The following is a 20,175-nucleotide window of genomic DNA, read 5'->3' on the forward strand; positions in this document are numbered from 1 at the left end:
AGTAAACATTAATTCCAATGGAATTTTCCTACAGAAGGGAAGTAAAAATGGATAGAGATTGTTGAGGAGTCATTAACCTCTATAACCTGTACCCACAATGCTTTAAATATTTAAAATGGCACCACATCATAATGTATGTATTGTATGACAGAAACAACTCTGTACCATTTTTGGATAGCCACATTTCTAGCTTGTTGTTTCTTTTCTCTGTCTTCAGCTGCTTCTGGGCCAGAATCAGAGCAATCATCGTTAGAGTCTTCCCCAAGCCCATGTCATCAGCTGGAAGAGAGACACAGAAGTTATGATGACCTGCAGAAACAAGCCTGCCTACGCTGAAGTAGCTATCGCAACAGAAAATGCCCTGGACAATTGTGGAATCAAAAATATACATCAGGGTACCATTTAGTAAGGAGTTAACAGCTATAGTCAGTCAAAAGGCAAAGAAAAGCAAGCCCCTCGGCATGCCTACAAAATAGCTAGTTTTTGGCCTCAGAATAAACTATCTACCAAGCTTTTGCTGCCACCTATCTGCCCCCCAAAATGTACTTTCCCATTCTGTTGCTTACCCAGAATTCCTCCACACGGCCTCTGACTCTCCCTCCAGAGCAGCCATGCCAGGGCTTGTTTCTGGTGCAGCAACAACGGAACCTGAGAGAGTGAGAGGTGGATTTGAAGGAAACATATTGCAAAGTTCACAAGACACTTCTGCTTTCTGTACCAAATTGCACAGCTGAACTGTCCTACTACAATCCTACTAAAAGAAGTTTGCCTACTTTTCCCACATGGACAGCGACACCCAATATAATCAGGAGATCAGCAGTACCATAGATCAGTCTGGGCAATGTTTTAGTCACAACACCATCCCAGACTCTCACAGCACTCTGAGGGCAAGTGAAGGCAGCTTTTTCAGGTGGAAAATCCACACAACACTGCCATGCTCACAACAGGCATCACTGTCAAGCAGTGGGATTGAAAAGACTTCCTCTTTTCTCACGAAGTTTAAAAGCCCTACAGACTCTGAAGAGGCAGTAAGGGTGACTACATACCACCACTATACAATGTTTGACGACTTTCCCCAGCACTGAAAAAGTCCCAAGTGCATCTGACAAGCGATGCAACATACACACATCAATGCAACATCTTGTAGTGGCACGTGCCTTGTGCAAAACCTCAGCTACAGATTCTGCACCACTGGACAGATCAAGAGCTGCTCTCTGGCAGATCAGAACTGACTACCATGGAGTCCATTGAGTTCCATGAACTTGATCATCTGCAAATACTTTTAAAACACTTTTTTATAGCTCACTGGGAGACCTATCAGAGAAAGGAACAATAGCAAGGTTCTCAGATAATCTGTTTCTCAACAGAAACCTGCCTCTGCTCTGCCCATCATATAGAAATGTTGGTGAATTAATTGCTTTGTCTTTGCAAAACAACTTCATTCAAGCACTAAATATTTAAAAGACACCATGGCAAGAGGTATTAACATTGCTATTTTCTATCTACAGCAACTTCATGGATGGGAAGTAATTAGACTTTCTCCCAACAGGTGAAAACTGTCAACCAATTTAAAGCATGAACATTAAGGATGCGCTAGGGTATCACTCTGATGTTGCGCTTCATGATGAAGGTGACAAGACACCTCCGAAGTTCAGCAACGCAACATTCTCCATCCTTGCCAACTCACCTTCAATCCAGGGGGATCTTCAGCTACCGTCTGCTCTGTTGGACAGGATTCTAGAGATTTGTGAAGATGATTAATAGCATCACTTGTGGCACTGTGTACGGCCCTGAGTCGGTCTTCTGTCATTCTTCCCCCATAGAGATTCTGTACACCAGAGTTCACTGAAAAGATACAGTATTGTGTGTGTGATGTTTACAAAGCCACCTCCCCCAAGGAGATGTAGCATCTCAGAGATTGATCTCAGTGGCTACAGATGCCCAGGGGGCAGTATGCAGCTCAAAATAACAAAAAAGGTTTAGTACTGTCACATATCCACAAGCTGCAGGTTTCTGTCAGACCTAGTCTTCCCCAATGTTTTTTTAATGAACAGGCTTTCTGTACTTACTTCCAAAACCGTGGCTGCAATATTCACTGGAGCCCAAAGCAACAGCAGCAGAAGGGTGACTGTGCAAGCCTGAAGAGGTCCCAGCTTTATGATCCCTGAGAGGCAGCGGTGTTATCAGCTTTGTACCACCTGGTCTGCCAAACGGGTTAGGCAAAGGTTCCTCACAACAGCCACCGCTCGCACCATCCTCCCCTTAAGAAGAAAGGAATTCAGGGTGAAAAGGTTGCACAGTGGACCTTAGAGCCTTGCATTACAGCCCAAAGAAGGGCTTTCATTTAGCCCGATGGTCTGCTTGAAAAGGTTGCGTGGTCACAGTGATTTAACAGATGGGTGTTACCACATTGGCTGAGCCACCACAGCTGTTAACATGCACGCAGTTAGCCTGCTCCTACTTGGCAGGCAATGCAGTTGAGCACAGGCCTCAATGTACAGCTTATACCAACACGGTAAACTCTGCAACTGTGACTAGATTAACACATACACAAGGAAAGTTGTGCACACCATTTCCAGTGTCCCACTGTTCCTGCTAAAGACATCTTTCTTGACAATTATTTGATCAGAAAAAACGATCAAAACATCATGCAAGAACAAATGGGCCAAGAACTCTGAGCTGTTCCCTCCCTCCTGCAAAAGTCTTTCTTGCTTAAAACCAGATCTGGAATAAGGCATCAGGACTGCTTGCTGTGTGGTGGCCCACGAGGGGCTGTTTTCTTGCTAAAGACCTTCAGTTTCCAGAGCTGTCAAACTAGACCCTTTCATCAACACAACTGATACTATGATCACAGAGCAACTCTGCTGTTAAGGTGATGGTGCAGGCAGCTCAACAGAACGCCTCTCTGCCCCAACCAATTGATACTAGTTAACAGAATTCAGAAATCACATTACAGGAATGGCGCACTGGAAGTTGCTTATCTTGTACATGCTAACTTATGCGCTCAGACAGAGCAGCCAAAAGAGACCTTCTGCATAAGCAGCACGGTTCCATACTGCAACAAAGTGGAATTTAACCCTTCACTGGCAAGTTCTCAGAGGAACGCCTGCCTCAGTCATGCAGCCAAAACTGGGAAAAGAACTAGTCCTGATGATGGGAGGAGCCTCTTGGGAAGTCACCGCCCTTCAGAGGAAGTGATTGAGTTGCACCATTCATTTTCCTTTCACAACTAACACATTTTTTAATCTTCAATGAATCTCAACAGACAAACTTTATACAAGTCACAAACCATATATAAAGGTATGCTATTTTTCCCACAGTATTAAAAACTATAGAGAAACAAAACATTTTGCAAAGTTCTGGTTAAAAAAAAAAAAAAGCCTTACCTTTTTCAGCAGTATCTGTTGTTGAAATGTTAAGAGCACTCAGAGCAGCTTCCAAATCCTGCACTTGCTTTAATAACCGTTGCCCTTTATCTGGCAGTACTTGGATGTTCACTGTAGCCAATGTATTCTGCAAAACAACAACAGAATCCAAAAGCTGAATGTGCTTTACCAAGCTTTCTGCCAAGAGGAGAACAATCAAGGAGTCAAGAGTTTAAAAACACTAATCTTATACCACAGTAATTCATATTTTAATACAGTTCTACAATCTCCAAAAACTTTTAAGTACTGTTTAATGCAATTAAATAGTCTTTTAGCAGAAAATAATATAATCATTAGTATACTTTAGATAAAAGATAAAAGGATGCAGGCTCCCTCCCACCGTTTTATGAAACAGGATGATCAGGTAGTCAAGAGATTCAGACAATCTTAACATCTCTCAAAGCACCTGAAGTCCAAACTACTTGCACGTTTCTATACAGACAGCTTGTTTATTTAATCTTAGTGTGAGCTTTTGTGGCTAGATCACTCTTTCTATGCAAGCTCATGAGAAACAAATAGTCACATTACTTATAAAGGTTAAGCTTGTTGCACAGTTTTACGTCTTCCACAAATTAAGTACAAGGCAGACACATAAATTATCTCATACATGGGTTAAAACAACTAGCATGTGCCTACACTTAATTCCCTCCCTTTGTCCCACCCTTCCAAATACTCCAAGTATTTCAGCAGTTCTGTTGTCAGGAAATACTCTGATTGCTGTCATGAGTGAGGGAAGTCACTCTGAACACAGAATGAAACAAAACAAAACAAAAAGGAATAATAGGTGCAATGAGTCACCTTCTTCTGCCTCAGCTGGACTTCAAGATGGTTGCGAAGAGCCTTAGGGTCCTGGTTTCCTTCCACGTGAAGCGATGCTGCAGCTCCTGGCAAAGATGTCTCCTGCATACTCTTGCCTGATGCTCCTGCAAGAACCTCTCTTGGTTGCAAAGCCTCAACTGATTTCTCAGGTTCATTTTTACCTGATGAGGAATAAACAAGTACTACTTCATGACTGGCAGGAACTTCATCAGCAGGCTGTTCCAGCCCTGGCCTGATTTGTGTCTTAGATGCTGCTGCTGCATCTCCTCCTTGCTTCAGGAGAGCATGTTGTGCTGCTACTTGTGGTACTATTGAGGAAATTGCATTTTCTTTAGACAGTGGTTTCATCTCTCCATTCTTCCCAATGTATTCTTTCTCTGTGTTTTTTTTATCCCCACAGCTTTTTAAACTTTCCTCTCTGAGCTGTTCTTTCTCTGGAAGCTTGGTACTTGTACTTTGCTTTCCAAGACTTACTGGCAAGAGTTCTGATCTCCCACTTGGCTCTTTCTCCACATATTCAGGTGATTTCTTGGATTCCCTACCACTTCCTCCATGGTTCACTTCATCCTGATAAGTATTTTTCCCTTTCCAAGCCTCAGAAAGAGTAAGCTTAGATTCAGACACTATGCTTTCCTTAAGTTCTGAATCACTACTATTTCCCTTGGATTGTTTCTTCTCAGTTTTCAGCCCTTCTAGATGTTCTCTCTCTGTGGAGGAATCAGAGGTTGACTTCTTTTCTTCATGTGACACCACCACACTATCCTTCTCCACGTCGACTCCTTTTCCTTTACTTTCCTCTCCATTGCCTTGCTTAATTTGTTTCCAGACTGACTGTTCACAGTTCTTGTCTATCACTTTGAATGGATTTCTTTGGCCACTGGGATTGAAGAGAGGTACTTTCTTGGGCTGTGATTCTAAGTTTTTGGACACTTTGGTAGCTTTTGGATCCTGCAATATACACAAGTGCTAACATTAATTATTAAGACCTGCTAACTATACACACAACACAATCATCTTAAGCAACACTTCGTTCTCCATGAACATCATCTTTCCTATCATTTTAACAGGAATAGGATAAACACTTTCCAAGGAAAACAAAACTGCTCTTTTTCTCCTGCCTTTGCCACTCCCATGTTTTTTGGGAATCAAGTTCCAACATCACCATTCTTAAGATTATGGCTGGAAATCCAACCCAAGGGTGTTTTTTTGTTTGTTTGTTTTTCCCCAGACTGGATAACAGTGATTACTTCACACAATTTAGGAGTATGAAGTCACATTTGGAAGACAACAATCCAATATGCTTTTCAGCTAGAAAATACAAACTCTCCCACTACATAATCTCAGAGGTGACTATAATAGACAGAATGAAGTCATGTTGAAATAACCTGATACTGTAATATAACTAAAACATTCATACCTGCCATGGGACACTTCCACACCATTTCTTCCCATTCAACTTACTGTTAACGCACCGGTAAAACAGCCTACAAAAGAATAAAGCAAGATTTAATCCAAAAGAGACAATAAAGGAACTCTAATCATTCTTTAAAAATTAGCTTGCACTGAAAACATCACAAAGATGACCACTTGATCTGCTCTTTACATTCAGACTTCTGCACAGCAAAAAATCATGAACATTGATTTTCTTATAATAAGCTTTGTTTTGTAATAAGCTATTTTTGTAATAAGCATTCTCTGGATTAAGATTCTTAGGGCTTGGGGCTTTGTTTTTGTTTCAAATCTTGAAATGAAAGCTGAAGGTGTAGTGCTAAAAATTGCTGAGATAAAAGCAATATGTTCAGAGCCTCCAAAATCCCACGATTTTTAGGCACAAGAAAATAGCTACTCTTTACACTACACAGGCCACTTAATCTTTAAATCATCCAAGGAACAGACTTTGGAGAACTTTTTAAAATCTGCAGTCAATAAGGACAGCTAGAGGAACTTTATCTGAATTACAACTGCTGAACTTGATGCGATCATCATGAAACTTTGATGAACCCAACAACAGAGCTATATTCAATTCTTTTAAAAAGAAACATTAACTGATCACTCAGACTTGTACCACTGAATATCACCACTAATAAAAATAACAAACATTTAGAAACATACTAAGTAAAGGCCTTAAGGCTGGACAAAGTTTTTCAGTTCTGCAGGTCAGCCATCACCGCACAATTCCAAATGTTCAAATCTATACAACAAACCTTGGTTTCCAATTTGTGGAACTTACTGGTATTCATCTCTGTCCTGCTGCTGAACCAGGGCTTGCAGTTCCACCATGTATCCCTCATGGATCAAGCAGAAAGAAGCAGGAATACTAAAAAGAGGAAAGGAAAAGGGGAAGAAAAAAGAACACGAGCCAACAAAGGAAGAGCAACAGTGAAAATAATTATTTGGAACAAAATACTTGGAGAGTCTACTCAAAGACAATTTGGCAAAGAATACAGAAGTTTAGAACTGCTGACATAGCACATTTTCCTAAAGCCAGTCATCCAGTGTTAATGCTTCCTCACTTAGTTTTCAGAACGTAAGGAAAAGGACAATACTTTTATACAGGAACTATTAACAAACTCCTGTCTTGGAGGTATCCTCCGGCTGCTAGAATTCTCTGCGTTGCCTCAAATCAGAAACTTGCCAAACTCTAGCAGCCAGAATCTGAAATGTAATCTAAAGATCTGCAACGGACTAGTTTTTAGGCTGTTTTCTCTACTGACGACAGAAAAGTCTACAAACTCAAGAATCCTGGGGCAGCTGGGGATACTACATGATAATCTGATTCTTCTGTATGTTCTTTGTCCTAACATCTATTTATGCACAGATGAAAAACCTTAATTAGCACTTATCTAAAAGCAGATCTATGCAAAGAGATCTATAAACAAGACGGTTGATAAAATTAGAAGAGAAACTAATTCTCTAACTACGTGATCTGGTTTTGATGAGATGCTCTTTTCCACAAGGCACGCTTCTCTCTGTAGAAGAGAGAGGGAGCTCAGACAAGCGTTGTTATGGGAGCCCTGCCTATCTCTCACAGTGCCTGTTGCAACGCTGTACTCAGCCCGCTGACAGGACTCATAGGGACTACTGTGCGCGACCACTACGCGTCCCTGCCCGTTCCACCGCCACAAGCGACCCCCAACCCACCCCCCTACCCACGAGGCCCTGCACCTACGGCGCCGGGACGACGAAGCCGCAGGCGGCCGGGCCCCGCGCCCCGCACACGTAGAAGCTCTTCCCCTTGTTGGGGCCGTCGCGGACGCCGGTCTTCAGGAAGCAGAGGGAGCCTGCGGGGCGGGACGGGAGCGGCCACGGTCAGCGGGTGAGGGGCCCGAGCCCCTCCCAACGGCCCCCCCCGGACCCCAACCGCCCCCCAACCGCCGCTCACCGTGCTCCGCGCACTCAACCGCCTCCATGGCCGCGCGCCGCCGCCGCACAAAGCGGCCAATGCCGGGGAGCCCCCTCGGAGGGCCCGCCCAGGGCGGGGCGCTCCGGCTGCTCCCCGCCTCCCTCGCACGGCGCCGTTGCCCTGTGGGGAAGGGGGGGCCGGGGCTGGCGGCGGCTACCAGGTCTCCCACCGAGTTCAAAACGCTTTTAAAACAGTAACGTCTTAAAGTAGTTTTAAGTTAACAGCAGTCTACACAAAGATCTTGGTCCATGAGAAACCGGATTTTTTTTTTCCTTTTGTATTTAAGATGGCGAATACAATTTTACAGAGTGCGTGCATTTCTGTAACTGCTGCTTTTGCTAATGACAAGTAGAAAAAATTACTCCGGTAATAACAATTACGGAGAGGTTATGATTTGATTAGCAAAAATATTAACATTTATGCTAAATACTGGATTAGTGAAATGAACGCTGAGAGCCCAAGTCAGGCATGGCACAAGCTGTTGCAGCTCCACTGACCTGCCTGAAGGCTGAGTTTGGCCCAGTGCCTCTGTGAAAAACGTGCTTTCTACACAACACTAGCGATGATTTTGTGCTTTCACGAGTGCCTTGGAAATTTTTGCTCCTCAATACACTCCATTATGGCCTAGCACCAACTTTACTCCCCAACTATCCATTGAGACTCACACATGCCTCTTCTGCGCCTTTTCTGTGTTCACCCACACCTTTCCTCAACTTGTTTCAAAGCAGGAATGTGATATAAATGGGATGCAGATAAAATACTGCAAGCCCTCTGAAGGAAGTGCATACCTTAAGTAGTGCTGACTACTCTGAACAACTGTGACTGTAACATTAACGAGAGCAATAATGACCACAGTGCAGGGCATTTCCTGGCAAATACTGGGATTTGGGTTTTGAACAAGCGCCCTGAAGTGCCAATTAATCTAACACACTAAAAGTTTTAAAAAATAAATTAAAAAATACAGGAGCGAGGAGCTGGGATCAATAGTTTGCTTATTAGCACATTAACTCCCTGTACAACCCAAAGCAGGCTCAATTCACTACGCATTTCATCTTGCATTATGCTAAGAGCCATCTTACTGGCGCTTAAGTGTTCTTGCTTTAAGAGCCTGTTCTTAATCAGCAAACCATGTACTGAATTTTAAGCATGCAGTTAAATCTTACATGGGAATGTAATGGATTCGGGCTAGTTCAAAGTCGAGCTGCTTTGTCCACAGATAGACATAAGCTTGTGCTGAAATATATTTCTCAGTTGGGAACACAGATAAACAGGATGTCTAAATACAGTATTGGACTGAGGCTCTGCCTCAAAGACAGTTTGTTTCTGTGCCTTTGAGCAAGTTGCGCACAGCCATAACTTAACAACCATACACACGATTTTTGCCCAGATGTAAACATCCTGCCCCCGATTTCCAAAGAATCTGCTGCAAAAACTCAAACCAATTTTAAGGAGAAAACACTTCAAAGGAGGGACAGGGAGAACAGAGAGCGAAAATAAATGCAACTCACTGGTCCTTAGATCTGTCTGCTGCTGACCCGAGAAATCATTCTACTAATTTGTTTCTCCTTTACACCTTTGAAAGAAGCGTTAAGGCAGGGCTATAACCCCCACAAAGGAGGAAAGGGGCTAGCCCAAGAAGGCACAGAAAGTTTCCTTAGGCTGGGCGTTTTCCTAAGATCCACCTCATCTCTCTTTTCATAAAAAGTTTTTCTACCTTTGCAGCTGGTTTCATTTCCAATTTAACACATTGCTGCATTTCCCTTTGGCAAGTAGGGCTGAACAGCCCTCTCACACAGGTCTAAACAAGGTCATGTCTGTACAGTGCTTGGAACATGCAAAGTGCAATGTAAGTGCTAAATGTTCTTATTCTACAGATTAATGAATTAAAACTCCAAGAAATATATGCACTGAGGTAATTATTGCTTAAATACTATACCCCTCCATGACTAAAAAATAATTCATGGAACTTCCTTCTATGCAAAAGATGGATCCTGAATATATAATTAAAGTGGTAATACCTTATTTATATCCTGTCTTCCTGCAGCTGTAGAGCATGCCCTTTTAGTAAAAGCAAAACCAGGGAACTGAACTGAAGTTCTTAAAGAACTAAGAAGTCTGCATTGACAGTTTCCCCAAATATCTGTGCTATTTCCAGCACTGGTCTGCTTCTACCCATTACATCTGGAGAAGCTGGTGTCTCGTAAAGCAGAAGCAATGTACAATTCGGTTTCATATCTAGCATTCTGACAAACAGCCAGAAATATCTCCTAGCAAGGGTAAGAAGGGCCATGATGTGCATGAGCTATTGGTAAAACTCAATTTTTGTCCCTTAGTGAAGTCCATGCTCCATCATTTGGAAGTCTGTGACAGTAAGACTGTATGTAGTATCTCAAGTATGAGCTCCTATCAGAACACGCCAGCTATCAAGTATAAACTGATGATCCTGGTGGCCAGAAAAGTATCACTACAATTGTTATTTAAATACTGCACATACTTGTCCTTTTTCATTCCTCTATCAGCTTTGGCCAAAAATGGACACGAGATTTGATGGACTAATGATTTGGCTGATGAAACCAAACCCTGCATTCCTATGCCTTGTGAGACAGATTTAAGACATGGCACAAAAGAGTCAATAGCACCCTAAACAGTACGCAAACACTGCCGCAAAATATGCTGATGCAAGTACCGGAATTCAACTGGCTTTGAAGTGTTGAAAAAACACTGAAAACATCCCAACAAGGTATCCTGTTTCCGTTAAAACAGTAATAGACAGAGTAGGTCCCGCTTAGTGGTTTTGTTCCATTTTTTTTTCCCCTCTAGTTCTCCTGTCAAATATTCCCTTCATCGATGCTCTGCAGTTGAAGTCTTTGGCTAGCATGGGGCCTGATACCACGCCGTGTGTTCATGCTGCTTCCTGGCAGAGTCCGCACAGGGAACAGAGCTCCTGGTAAAGCACCTTCCCCAAACAAGCTCATTTTCACATCAGCTTCAATAGCCCTGGCTAAACTGGATGCATAACTGTCCAGAGATTTATGGACTTCAGCTTTTACGTGAAGAACAGAATTCTTTGCAGCTTCTGAAAGAAAAAAAAAAACAACAAACAAACAATCAGCAGTATATCAGAACATTAGCAGTCAAACAGCATGGCTGTGCAAATGCTTGAATACTGATCCTTTTGAAAAGTTAGGACCATGCCTTTTGTAAAGTAATGACCCTACACAGCACATCTACCAAGGATTACCAGGATTCCCAGATCATTCTACAATTACAAAGCTCCAGAGTGACCACAGGTCAAGCAGAAAAAGACTACCTCCAATTCAAATGAAAACGAATGAGATCTGATGAAGCAAAATACATACATATGTTTAACGTTATATGTTAACCATACGCTATGTTTAATGTAATTAATTGTATGTTGAATGATTTTCTCAGTCTATGCACACAGGAGTTTATTGGTCTGAATTTATACCCAACTTGAGTTGACAGCCCAGTTTCTACCTACTATATAGACTACAGGATTAGGGACAATGAGATTGGCCTGGCATCAGCCAAGAATTCATTCAGAAGATGGGACCAGAACTCTCACTCTCAATTTGTACTTCCGCTGCTGTAAACTGGACTTAAAACCTTCCAGGCATTCCCACTGCATTTGGAACAAGATCTCACACTTCACTGACATCAGCAGTGGAGCATAAGAACAATTTTATAACATGTTTTAAACCTGACAAACAACAGATTTTGTGTTTATGGATATACAATCCCCAAATTCCAAGAGCTTCTTCCACGTAGTAAAAAAATAAATAAATAATCATCAGTCTACTGTCCTTATGCTTAAATTTGTTCCAGCCCACACTGTGGAACTCAGTTCCACTTCCAGGGGAGAAGTTAGAGAGTTTTGCACACCAGAAGAGGTCAAAGACACAGGTGTTCATTCTAAATGCACTTTTTAAACGAGGCTGCTGAAATCAAAAGTCTCAGTCATCTTGAAAACCCTCAGAAATGCCAGGAAAACTTGCTAAACCCATAAAGAACTTTTGCACTAAGACCTCCCTTCTTCACTGAACTGCACAAAAAATAAAATAATTAGATGTCTGCCCCCTTGTAAGAGGGAAAAAGAATAAATTTTGCTGAGATGTTTGAAGAGAAAATTCCATAGGAAACCTTATTATTTCAGAAACATAAAAATCAGCCAAGCTTAATTATTACTTGATACGTGGAGGCGTTCTGTTCATTTTTGTTCTGTCCACAATCATTATTTAGTAAATTCAGACACCAATTATCACGTATTATAGCCCATATTCTCATAACCATCAGCTGAAATTAAACTAACCGTGACATATTTACAGATCATCACACCAACAAATCCTATGCTGGCACAGAACCAACAAGTGAGCTAACTGGAAAAAAAAACTGTAAATGGTTCATCTATTTCCACTTCTATCTATTGATAAACATTCTCAGTAAAGAGAAAGAAAAGAGAGAAGAAAGAGAAAGGGGGGGAGAACTTACCCCTAAGCCCACCTTTAACTTGCTCAACTTCATCTTCAAATGTCACTGAACTCCTCCTTCGAGGAGGACAGACGCAGTGTGGGACAGAAGGGCCATCTGAGCTATAATCTTCAAGAAGCATTGCTTCTGTTCCTGAAACAAAGCAAGAGTTCTCAGGCAATACAGAGCAACACCAGCATACAATAACAAAGTCACCTGAAGAGATGAGCCAAACTGAAGTGGTGGCAAAAACTTTTCAGTCTACAGCAGTCCCTTCAAAAGATATCTAAACACAGCTTTTGTGGGTAAATTTCAGTTTCAATTAGATACTGCACAGAAAAAGATGAAGATAAAAAAAGACAAGATCAGAGTTTTCAGTGAAAGGATTTGGAAATATTTTCTCATTAGCAATCTAAAACCTCAAGCAGCTCCAAAATGCTCAACCACGGAGATTATAACATCAATAGGACGTCAGGCAAAGGTGAAACCTTACCTTCAGTAAATAAAGGGTGAAGTTGAGGGCAGCTTCCACATCTCCTAGTCAAGACAATGGCTAACAATGGCCACCTGAGACAACCACAGCTGCCAAATGTCATGCTTGTAATCAGAAACAAATGGAAATCTGAACTGGAGAATTTTTCTGTACAATTTAGTTTGACTACATATTTTGATTTTCATTAAGTGTATTTTAATACAAAAAAAAGCTTGCTGTCTGGGAATAATTTTTGTCTGGTGAGTCATTTTTTCAGTTTATGAGTCATTTTCTTATTTCACCTCCCAGGACTTGCTTTGCACCTTTCCAATATAAAACAGTGTATGAGGACAAGGAAATTCACCTTGACAACTCTGCAATGGTTTCACACAAAAGGCAAGACTGCAACCTAGCCCTCCCTTGCAATGCTGGTGTCTCTGCTGTATAAGGGAGAGGCAAAGCAAACATTTTAGGGAGATACTAGGACTATGCTGAGCGAGCAGCCCTCAGAGACACCACTGTTGCAAGGCACAGCTTCATCTGGCTCAATCTTTAACGCTTTACTTTCAGTCCACTTACTCCTGCGACACTGCAACAAGCCTTGGACAAAGAGCCTTCACAGGTTTCCTAACTCCTCCAGATGGTGACTTCACATCCCTCCTCATCTACTTCAATGCTTTTGACTCCCAAATTTTTTCTTTTTTGTAATGAGGAGGTGTTCCAATGCCAGTTTTACAGGAAATGAGAGAAAGACATCACTGGGAACGTACCTCTAGAACAACATACTGCTCGATAGGTCTAGTCTTTGCTATATAACAATGAATTGTCAGCAAAGTGATAATTTTTTCTTAAAGTGAAACTTGCATGTTCTGCCATGCGCCTCCTTTCAGTACACAAGAGAATGAGCTGCTGACCTAAGACACAGCACAACGTAAGCTACCAACTTGCTATGTTCTGTGAATCAGGTGGGGTTTGAGGCTGTGTCTACAGAAAATAGTTGACTTACTCATCAAAGATACAGAATCCTCCTCAGAAATGTAGTGTACAATGGAAGGGTGGTGCTAGCAAGAAAGAAATACTTTCTTCTGTGAAGCAGAATTTTAGTGCATTTTTTCAAGTGTGCTAGTTCACTGCATTTTTTCAGATGAAGCTAGTGAAGAGACCAGCCTCTTACGTGGTAGATCTGTCCTTCGGAATAACTGATCCGAAGCAGCAATTCTAGCAATCAGGACTCAGATCTCCTACTTCACTATTTTGTATACAACTGGCACTGCTTGTATTTTTTTTTTTAAATCTCCTACAGCTTCACCTTTTTGTTTTGTTTTAAAAAATGTGAAAAGTCCAGCCTCCATCTAGCAGGGTAGGGTAAGTACAAGCACTGCATTGCAGGCAACAGGATCATTTACTGCAGCAGGTAGCACTGAAGATGAACTAAGACTTATTTCTGCTCTTTAGTTCTTCCTAGTAAAGGCATCCAGTGAAATTTTATTTCACAGTGGAGAACTATGCGTCCATTCCCAGATGTACTGTATCCCCTCCATAACCAACTGCAGCACTTCTAATGGTATTAGATATGAATTCGGTTGGTTTGTTTAAACTGCTTGATATCATTCCTCAAAAGATGATAACATACCATATTCTCAAATGAGGCAGGTTTCATACAATGTTGCTCTCATTTATAACATACGGCTGCAGAATATCCACAGCAGGCATAGAGCTACCAGCATAAAACCACTACCAGAATAAATCCCAGCTCCTTAGACTTCCTTTAGAAATGTAAGAAAGGAACCTCTACTACCAAGTAAATGTTAGAAGATCACCCTCTGGTGTATATAGAGCAGAAATACTCCTTAAAATAACTATAGTGCAGTTAAGGGGTGGTAGCTGAAATAACTGCCAGAAAAATCTAGCTACAATTCTGGATAGAAAATTACTGGCTGAGCACTTTTTCCCCTTTTCTAAACCACCTTCAGTTGAGATGTTAAGTAATGACGCAACTCCAAGCTGAAACCATCTTAAGTGGACGTGTTTTGATTGCAGGATGAATGTGACAAGGCCTATTGCAAACTAGGAAACAGAAAAGCATTCTCTATGGCACTTTGTTGCTCTGTTCGTTGTGGATACAGGGAAAGACCCTGAAGAATGATAGAAACTGAAGGAGAAAAGCATGAGCAGTGTTTCCTGTTCCTTAGAAGCATTACCAAGTGAGGGTCATTATTCCTTGAGTAAACAGTATTTTGCAAATAGATACATTGAGAGCAAGGAAGGAAAAGAACTGCAGTAGTTCTGTTGTGACAGCTGGAACAGATGCTTCATGTTATCCATCCACCAAGAGTCATCCAAGTATGCAAATAGACTAACCCAGAGAGTTCTGCCAAGTCACAAGTGGTGCAAGCTTCTGCCCAAGAAAAGAGAGCAAGAGATTTTTAGTTACCTGAATCCTGTGAACAGCTGAAACCTGTGTCTCCTGTGCTACTGCTGTTTCCCAATGGCCGTCCGCCTGCCATGAGGGCAGTAAGATGAGGGGACAGTCCCAAATCTGCAAAAGATTCATTCTCATTACACAATGGATGGTTAAGGGGTCTATGAAAGTAAAAACTTTTTCCAGTAATACCAACTTTACTGCCTCATTTACCCTATTCCACACAGACATATAAAACTTAACCTGAGAGGTCCAGAGTGCACAGCACCTGGACCTCTCATCTTAGAAGTAAAGTCAGCAGCTTTCACGTATCCTTGGAGTCCTTCCACATGCCAAGTTTCCTTTCTACCTGAACCACTTCTTCCCCTCACACTCTCTTTGCAATTGCCTGTTTTATCAGCACGCCAGGCTGAAGACAGAGCGTACACACGGAGAGATGGGGCCATTTGTCAGACTCCTAGCCAGAAAACAACCTGGTAGCCACCAGCAGTTGCAACGGGCCATTAGCATGGCAGGAAGTTTACTAGCAAGGCCGGGGCACTGAGACACCTGGCTTCTCTCAAGTCCTCAAGTAAAGAAGGGAGGAGAATCCAAGATTCTTACACAGGTGCCGTCTTTAGATCCTGCAGAAAGATTTTTTTTATTTTTTACCAGCCTCTAGCTGGTACACCTAGCAAATTTGAAGCTATCAGTTTCTTATCACTTGGAAAAAAAGATCTTTCTTTTCCCTCCCACTCCAGTTCCCACTGTATTCATCCACAGCATCTCCTCCATACAGATACATGGAAGGCAGGAGTGTTAAGAGATCTATTGCACTCTCACAACTTGTGATGTGGCTGCAGCTGCACAACTCCTTCATTTAACTGGAGTCTCTCCCTGTGATTCTAGGTTGCAGAAACAGAGGTCTTGCTGCTCTCCCTTTCCTTCTACATTTCAGATATTCGTTCCCAATTATATAACTTCAGTTCCCAGCTCTGCACAAAATGCCCCAAGGAACACCATAAAGATTTCCTGGTTTTGGAACATTCTAAATAGGATCAAAAATCAGAATTTCACTGTATTACTACTTAAGAAAGAAGTTCTGAGCATCTGGAGTCCTCAGCCTGCAACTTAGGGACACATCAAATAGTTTTAGTATTTTATGTAGTTTGACATCGTTTATGATCTTTTCTTCACAACCACTAAAACTAAAAACTGAATTTACAGAAATAGTAACTTCAGTGAATCTCAAAGAGTTGTACCATAAAGCTAGTGTACTTTATGTGCTGCAAAATGTACTATTAGCAGTCCTCAAGTCTAGATAGCATGAAATGGCAGGTATATGAAAAGAAGAGTTTGAGAGAAAATAAGTAATTTTTATCAACCTCATCACTATGTCTTCTCTGGCAGAAAAAAATTTTACTAGAGTAAGAGAAAGAGGTTAACCCCTCCACAAAAAAAAAATTCTTCTTCCGAGTGTCTATGATAAACCGAACAAGACTGCTGAAGCCTCCAGAAACATCTCACTTTTTACAGAGCCCTGAAATGTGCCAAGTACACACAGACATTTCTCTTAATGGTATTAAGAGAGTACCTTTTGCAGCTATGCGTCTTACCTGTGATCCTATTGGAAATACTGAATAACCTCGAAGTCCTATGCCGCTGAACAAAGGACTCGCGATAATACCGATCCCCAAAGCACATTCCTAGTAGTTCCTTGCGCACCGTTTTGTTCCACAGTCCGTAAATTAACGGGTGGCAAATAGCACTGGAAAAGGACAACCATGTAGCTAATGTTTCCAAGGCAGGGGAAATACTGTTTTTTCCCCAAAGTGCCTCTGATGTAATTACTACCATGTAAGGCCCCCATGTGATAACAAAAGCGCCGATGACAACCAAGATGGTTATGAAGGCTTTGCACTGGTTCGCAGAGTAGACAACCCCTTGGAAAGCGTTCCTTCGGCTGCCTGAGGAGGATGTGGAGATGCTGGAGTTCTTCCTCCCGTTCCTCTGGGAGTCCTCCTCCACAATGACAACGCTACCACAGTGGATTTTGCGAGCTTTAATCCTAGCCACACGGAATATGAACCCATAGCAGATCATCATGATCACAAAAGGCAGCAACGCACACCAGATCTGCCAAAAGGCAGTGTAACCAGCCTCTTTGTGCCAGGCGGCCACACACATCCACTTGAACTGGTCAAATTCCAAAGATGACCAGCCAAAGAGAGGAGGGAGGCAGCCAATAAGGGAGTGTAGCCACACATACACAAGAGCTACCACTGCTCTGTTGCCTGTAATCTTCATTGGGTAAACCATAGGGTACAGGACAGCATAGTACCTGGAGGACCCAAAAAAAAAGAAAAAAGAAAAAGTCAACAGGAGCACAAGAGATGTACAGTAAAAAAGAGCATATTTTAATTATGTTGATATATAGTTCTACTTATAGAACAAGCTCTTTTCTCCAAACCTCAAACCTTAGGGACTCTTTTAAGAATAATTGCATATTAGAACGTAGATCTTTGCAGGCAAGATTGTACAACTCAGCTGAAGGCACAAATATATCTATTAAATCTGTCCCTATATGTGTAGAGTATAATATGGAATTTTAAACCATTACTTTTTGTTTTCCAGGTAATACATTATTACAGCATTGTTAGCATCAAAAAAATCTAAATGTATTGTCAGTTTTCTATGTTGTCATGACAACACTTTCTTCTGTTCTCTGTCAAAATTTCACAGGAGGCTGAAAGAAAATGACATTGCAACAGTACACAGTGTGATCCAGTGCGTTGTTTCTGTGGTCTATGAACAGCCAACAAGGCACCCTATAGAACAACTAGGCAATTAGTTATCATTCATTATAAAAAGCTGCTTACCGATCTATAGCTATGAGTCCAAGAGTAAGCATGCTGGCTGAGCTGATCAGCATGTAGAGCAGGGCTGAGAAATTGCACCAAACGACTCCAAAGATCCATTCCCTCCTGATGGAGCTGGTGACAACGAAAGGTAGCACCAGTACGGAGAGCAGAAAGTTGGAGAGAGTCAGGCTGAACACAAACTTGTTGCTCAATGTGAGAAGGTAAGACTTCCGATAGAGGGTGACGACAATCACAAGGTTGCCCAAACAGATGAAAATAGCAATGACGATTATAGCAATGGACTCAGTGACTCTGACTGCGCCGTCCTCCTGCGTGGTGAGGTTCCTCAGGCCATTCGCGTTGCTGAGGGAGGAATTGCTGCTCATGGTCAGAGCGCACAGAGTGGGAGCAGCCAAGACATGCTGAGCAGCTAGAAGTAGAACACCACCACTCAGAAACATGCAGGCAAGATTTCCTCACACCCTCTCCAAAGAGGAGAGACCATTTGTCTGCATTAATTAAACTTTACCTGTAGGATGCAGGAAACCATTTTAGATGGAAAAGTGAAGGGACAGGAGATTGCCTACAGGTACACTAGAGGTCAATGACAGAGCCAAGCCTAGAAAAGTGAAGAAACTATCTGAAAGACAAAAAAAAAATAAGGGAGGGACAGGAAACAAAGAAAATAAACACATTTTATTTACAAATTTTCTAAGTATCTTACTTGTTTCTAAGCCATACATCTCACAGTTCCTTCATCTAGGCCATGAAGAAACAATAATAACGTAACTATTAGTCTTTGTTTCTCTTATTTAAAATACACCTTTTTTTTAAAAAAAATAAAATTCCCCTCCCCCCCCCCCCTTTTTTTAAATTCTGCCTGTTTATCCCTATTTTTACACAGTATTCTGCCTATGCAGCATTTGTTGCTGGTCTGTGGATGTCTGGCTAGTCATACCCTGCTGACTTTCTTAACAGTTGCCAAGTAACATTCAAAGACTCAGGGATCATTGCACGTACTCTCTTAGTGTCACTTCTCCATGTTCACAATCATCTTAGCTACATCAGCAATTCAATTTTATCACCAGCATCGAAGATTAGGGTAAAATAGCCTTCAGTACAGAAGGTTCAAAAGACACTTTGCATTAAGCTGTGGTTCATTCACCTGCAGTAATGTTTGAGAACCCTTAACCTGTGATTTCTCAGTGCTCAGCACCCATCCCACTGACTCGCAACCTCATTTTGTCTCATCTCAGGGTTTGTAAACAACAAAGAGTTTGGTTTCAACTTTTCAATACGAAGTTGACGTTTGGAAATGAGGGACTCAAGAGAGTTACCTCAGCTGTGGCCGTGCCCACCCGCTGCTCCCAAACAGCCAGCACACCCAGCGCCTCTCCATCCGTGAGGCTGCTGTGGCCCTCGGCAGCAATGTCAGGCTGGAAAGCCATCTTTTCCTTGATTTTTAAATGGGCTAAAGCCTAAGTGAGGGCATTATCGGGCCATGTTTTGTAAAGTACAGCTTAGCTCTTCGGCGAAGCAGCTCATCGCACGAACTCTTCCCCTCAAGTTTCCCTCCGCGGCTGCCCGCACCGCCTCCGGGAGCCCTCCCGGTGCCTTCCTCCCAGCGCCGACGGTGCCAAGGCGGCTGCTCCCGGCCGCCTCATCCCCTCAGGGCTGCGCCCCGTCCCGCCTCACCGGGACGAGGAGAAGAAGAAAGCGCCCAGAAATGCCGACGGGCACCCAGCAGCGACCGGCTGAGGGGGTCGGCCCGAGGAGGGCCCCCCGCCGGGGAGCGCCTCCATTTTGCCCCCGCGCTCCCTCCGGCAGCGAACAAAGGCCGGGGGCCCGGCGGGGGACGGCTTCCCCCGGGCATCCCTCGCCTCGCCTCGCCTCAGACAGCCCCGCACCGTTCCCGCCCGCCCCTTCGGCGGAGAGCGGGGCCCGGCGCCCCCTGCCCCGCCCCGTAACGGCGGCGCCGTCCCGCACTCACCTGCCGCCGTCTTCGCCAGGGCGGGAGCTTGCGGCTGAGGGCGGCCCGGACCCCCCGCAACCGCCCGCGGAGAAGCGCCGGGCCTCCCCCCGCCATGCCCCCGCCCCGCCCCGCCGCGCTCGCCCCCTCTCCCTCTCCCCACCCACCGCCGCCTCCCTCCATTTTCTCTCCGACAGCCCCCGCCCTGCGATGGGAGGGGGTCGCCGAGGCTCCGCCGGCCCTGCTTGCCGTGCCTTAGCGGCAGCCGCGCCCTTCTCGGGAATAGTGTGGCCAGCAGGACCAGGGAGGTGATAGTCCGCTTATTCTCGGCTCTGGT

General features: G+C 43.2%; 2 protein-coding genes across 10 annotated transcripts in view; both read right to left on the minus strand.

Moving 5' to 3' along the window:
- The window catches only part of TTF2 (transcription termination factor 2), a 37,338-nt gene extending 29,537 nt beyond the window's left edge, over positions 1-7,801 (minus strand). For 4 of the 5 annotated variants that reach the window (XR_010828598.1, XR_007161130.2, XR_007161126.2 and 1 more), the window contains exons 1-10: positions 7,627-7,801; positions 7,414-7,525; positions 6,475-6,561; positions 5,662-5,728; positions 4,224-5,192; positions 3,387-3,513; positions 2,070-2,261; positions 1,688-1,845; positions 567-648; positions 166-279 (exon numbers count right to left, since the gene is read on the minus strand). Coding sequence is in view for 2 of the 5 variants with exons in the window: in XM_048058146.2 (XP_047914103.2) it covers positions 166-279; positions 567-648; positions 1,688-1,845; positions 2,070-2,261; positions 3,387-3,513; positions 4,224-5,192; positions 5,662-5,728; positions 6,475-6,561; positions 7,414-7,525; positions 7,627-7,654 (1,936 nt within the window). In the remaining 3 variants the exon portion in view is untranslated. The remainder of the gene's footprint in view (positions 1-165; positions 280-566; positions 649-1,687; positions 1,846-2,069; positions 2,262-3,386; positions 3,514-4,223; positions 5,193-5,661; positions 5,729-6,474; positions 6,562-7,413; positions 7,526-7,626) is intronic. The other variant, XM_048058147.2, reaches the window with a different exon arrangement.
- An 85-nt stretch (positions 7,802-7,886) lies between these two features.
- Positions 7,887-19,986, minus strand: GPR161 (G protein-coupled receptor 161). Of its 5 annotated transcripts, none has more exons than XM_048058158.2 (7): positions 19,860-19,986; positions 18,399-18,509; positions 17,888-18,299; positions 16,625-17,349; positions 15,042-15,146; positions 12,157-12,288; positions 7,887-10,723 (listed from the first exon to the last, which is right to left on the minus strand). In XM_048058158.2, exons 3-7 carry the CDS (start codon positions 18,253-18,255, stop codon positions 10,476-10,478), a joined length of 1,578 nt encoding a protein of 525 aa, XP_047914115.2. In that variant the 5' UTR covers positions 18,256-18,299; positions 18,399-18,509; positions 19,860-19,986; the 3' UTR covers positions 7,887-10,475. The 5 variants fall into 5 exon arrangements, with proteins under 5 accessions (XP_047914115.2, XP_047914116.2, XP_013040193.3 ...); XM_048058159.2 differs by lacking the exon at positions 19,860-19,986 and adding an exon at positions 19,565-19,778; XM_013184739.3 differs by lacking the exon at positions 19,860-19,986 and adding an exon at positions 19,207-19,508.
- Positions 19,987-20,175: the final 189 nt, after the last annotated feature.

Source organism: Anser cygnoides, chromosome 1 (genome assembly GCF_040182565.1).
Source record: "Anser cygnoides isolate HZ-2024a breed goose chromosome 1, Taihu_goose_T2T_genome, whole genome shotgun sequence".
Classification (NCBI taxonomy): Eukaryota; Metazoa; Chordata; class Aves; order Anseriformes; family Anatidae; genus Anser; species Anser cygnoides.

What these genes read in the sequence shown, in the direction of transcription:
- GPR161 (XM_048058158.2), bottom strand. Translation starts at nt 18,255, where the DNA reads ATGAGCAGCAATTCCTCCCTCAGCAACGCGAATGGCCTGAGGAACCTC. An exon ending in CAGCTGTTCACAGGATTCAG is followed by an intron (nt 12,289 to 15,041) that starts GTAACTAAAAAT and finishes GCTTTGTTTCAG; the next exon opens with GAACAGAAGCAATGCTTCTT. An exon ending in AGTTAAAGGTGGGCTTAGGG is followed by an intron (nt 10,724 to 12,156) that starts GTAAGTTCTCCC and finishes TTTTTCTTTCAG; the next exon opens with AAGCTGCAAAGAATTCTGTT.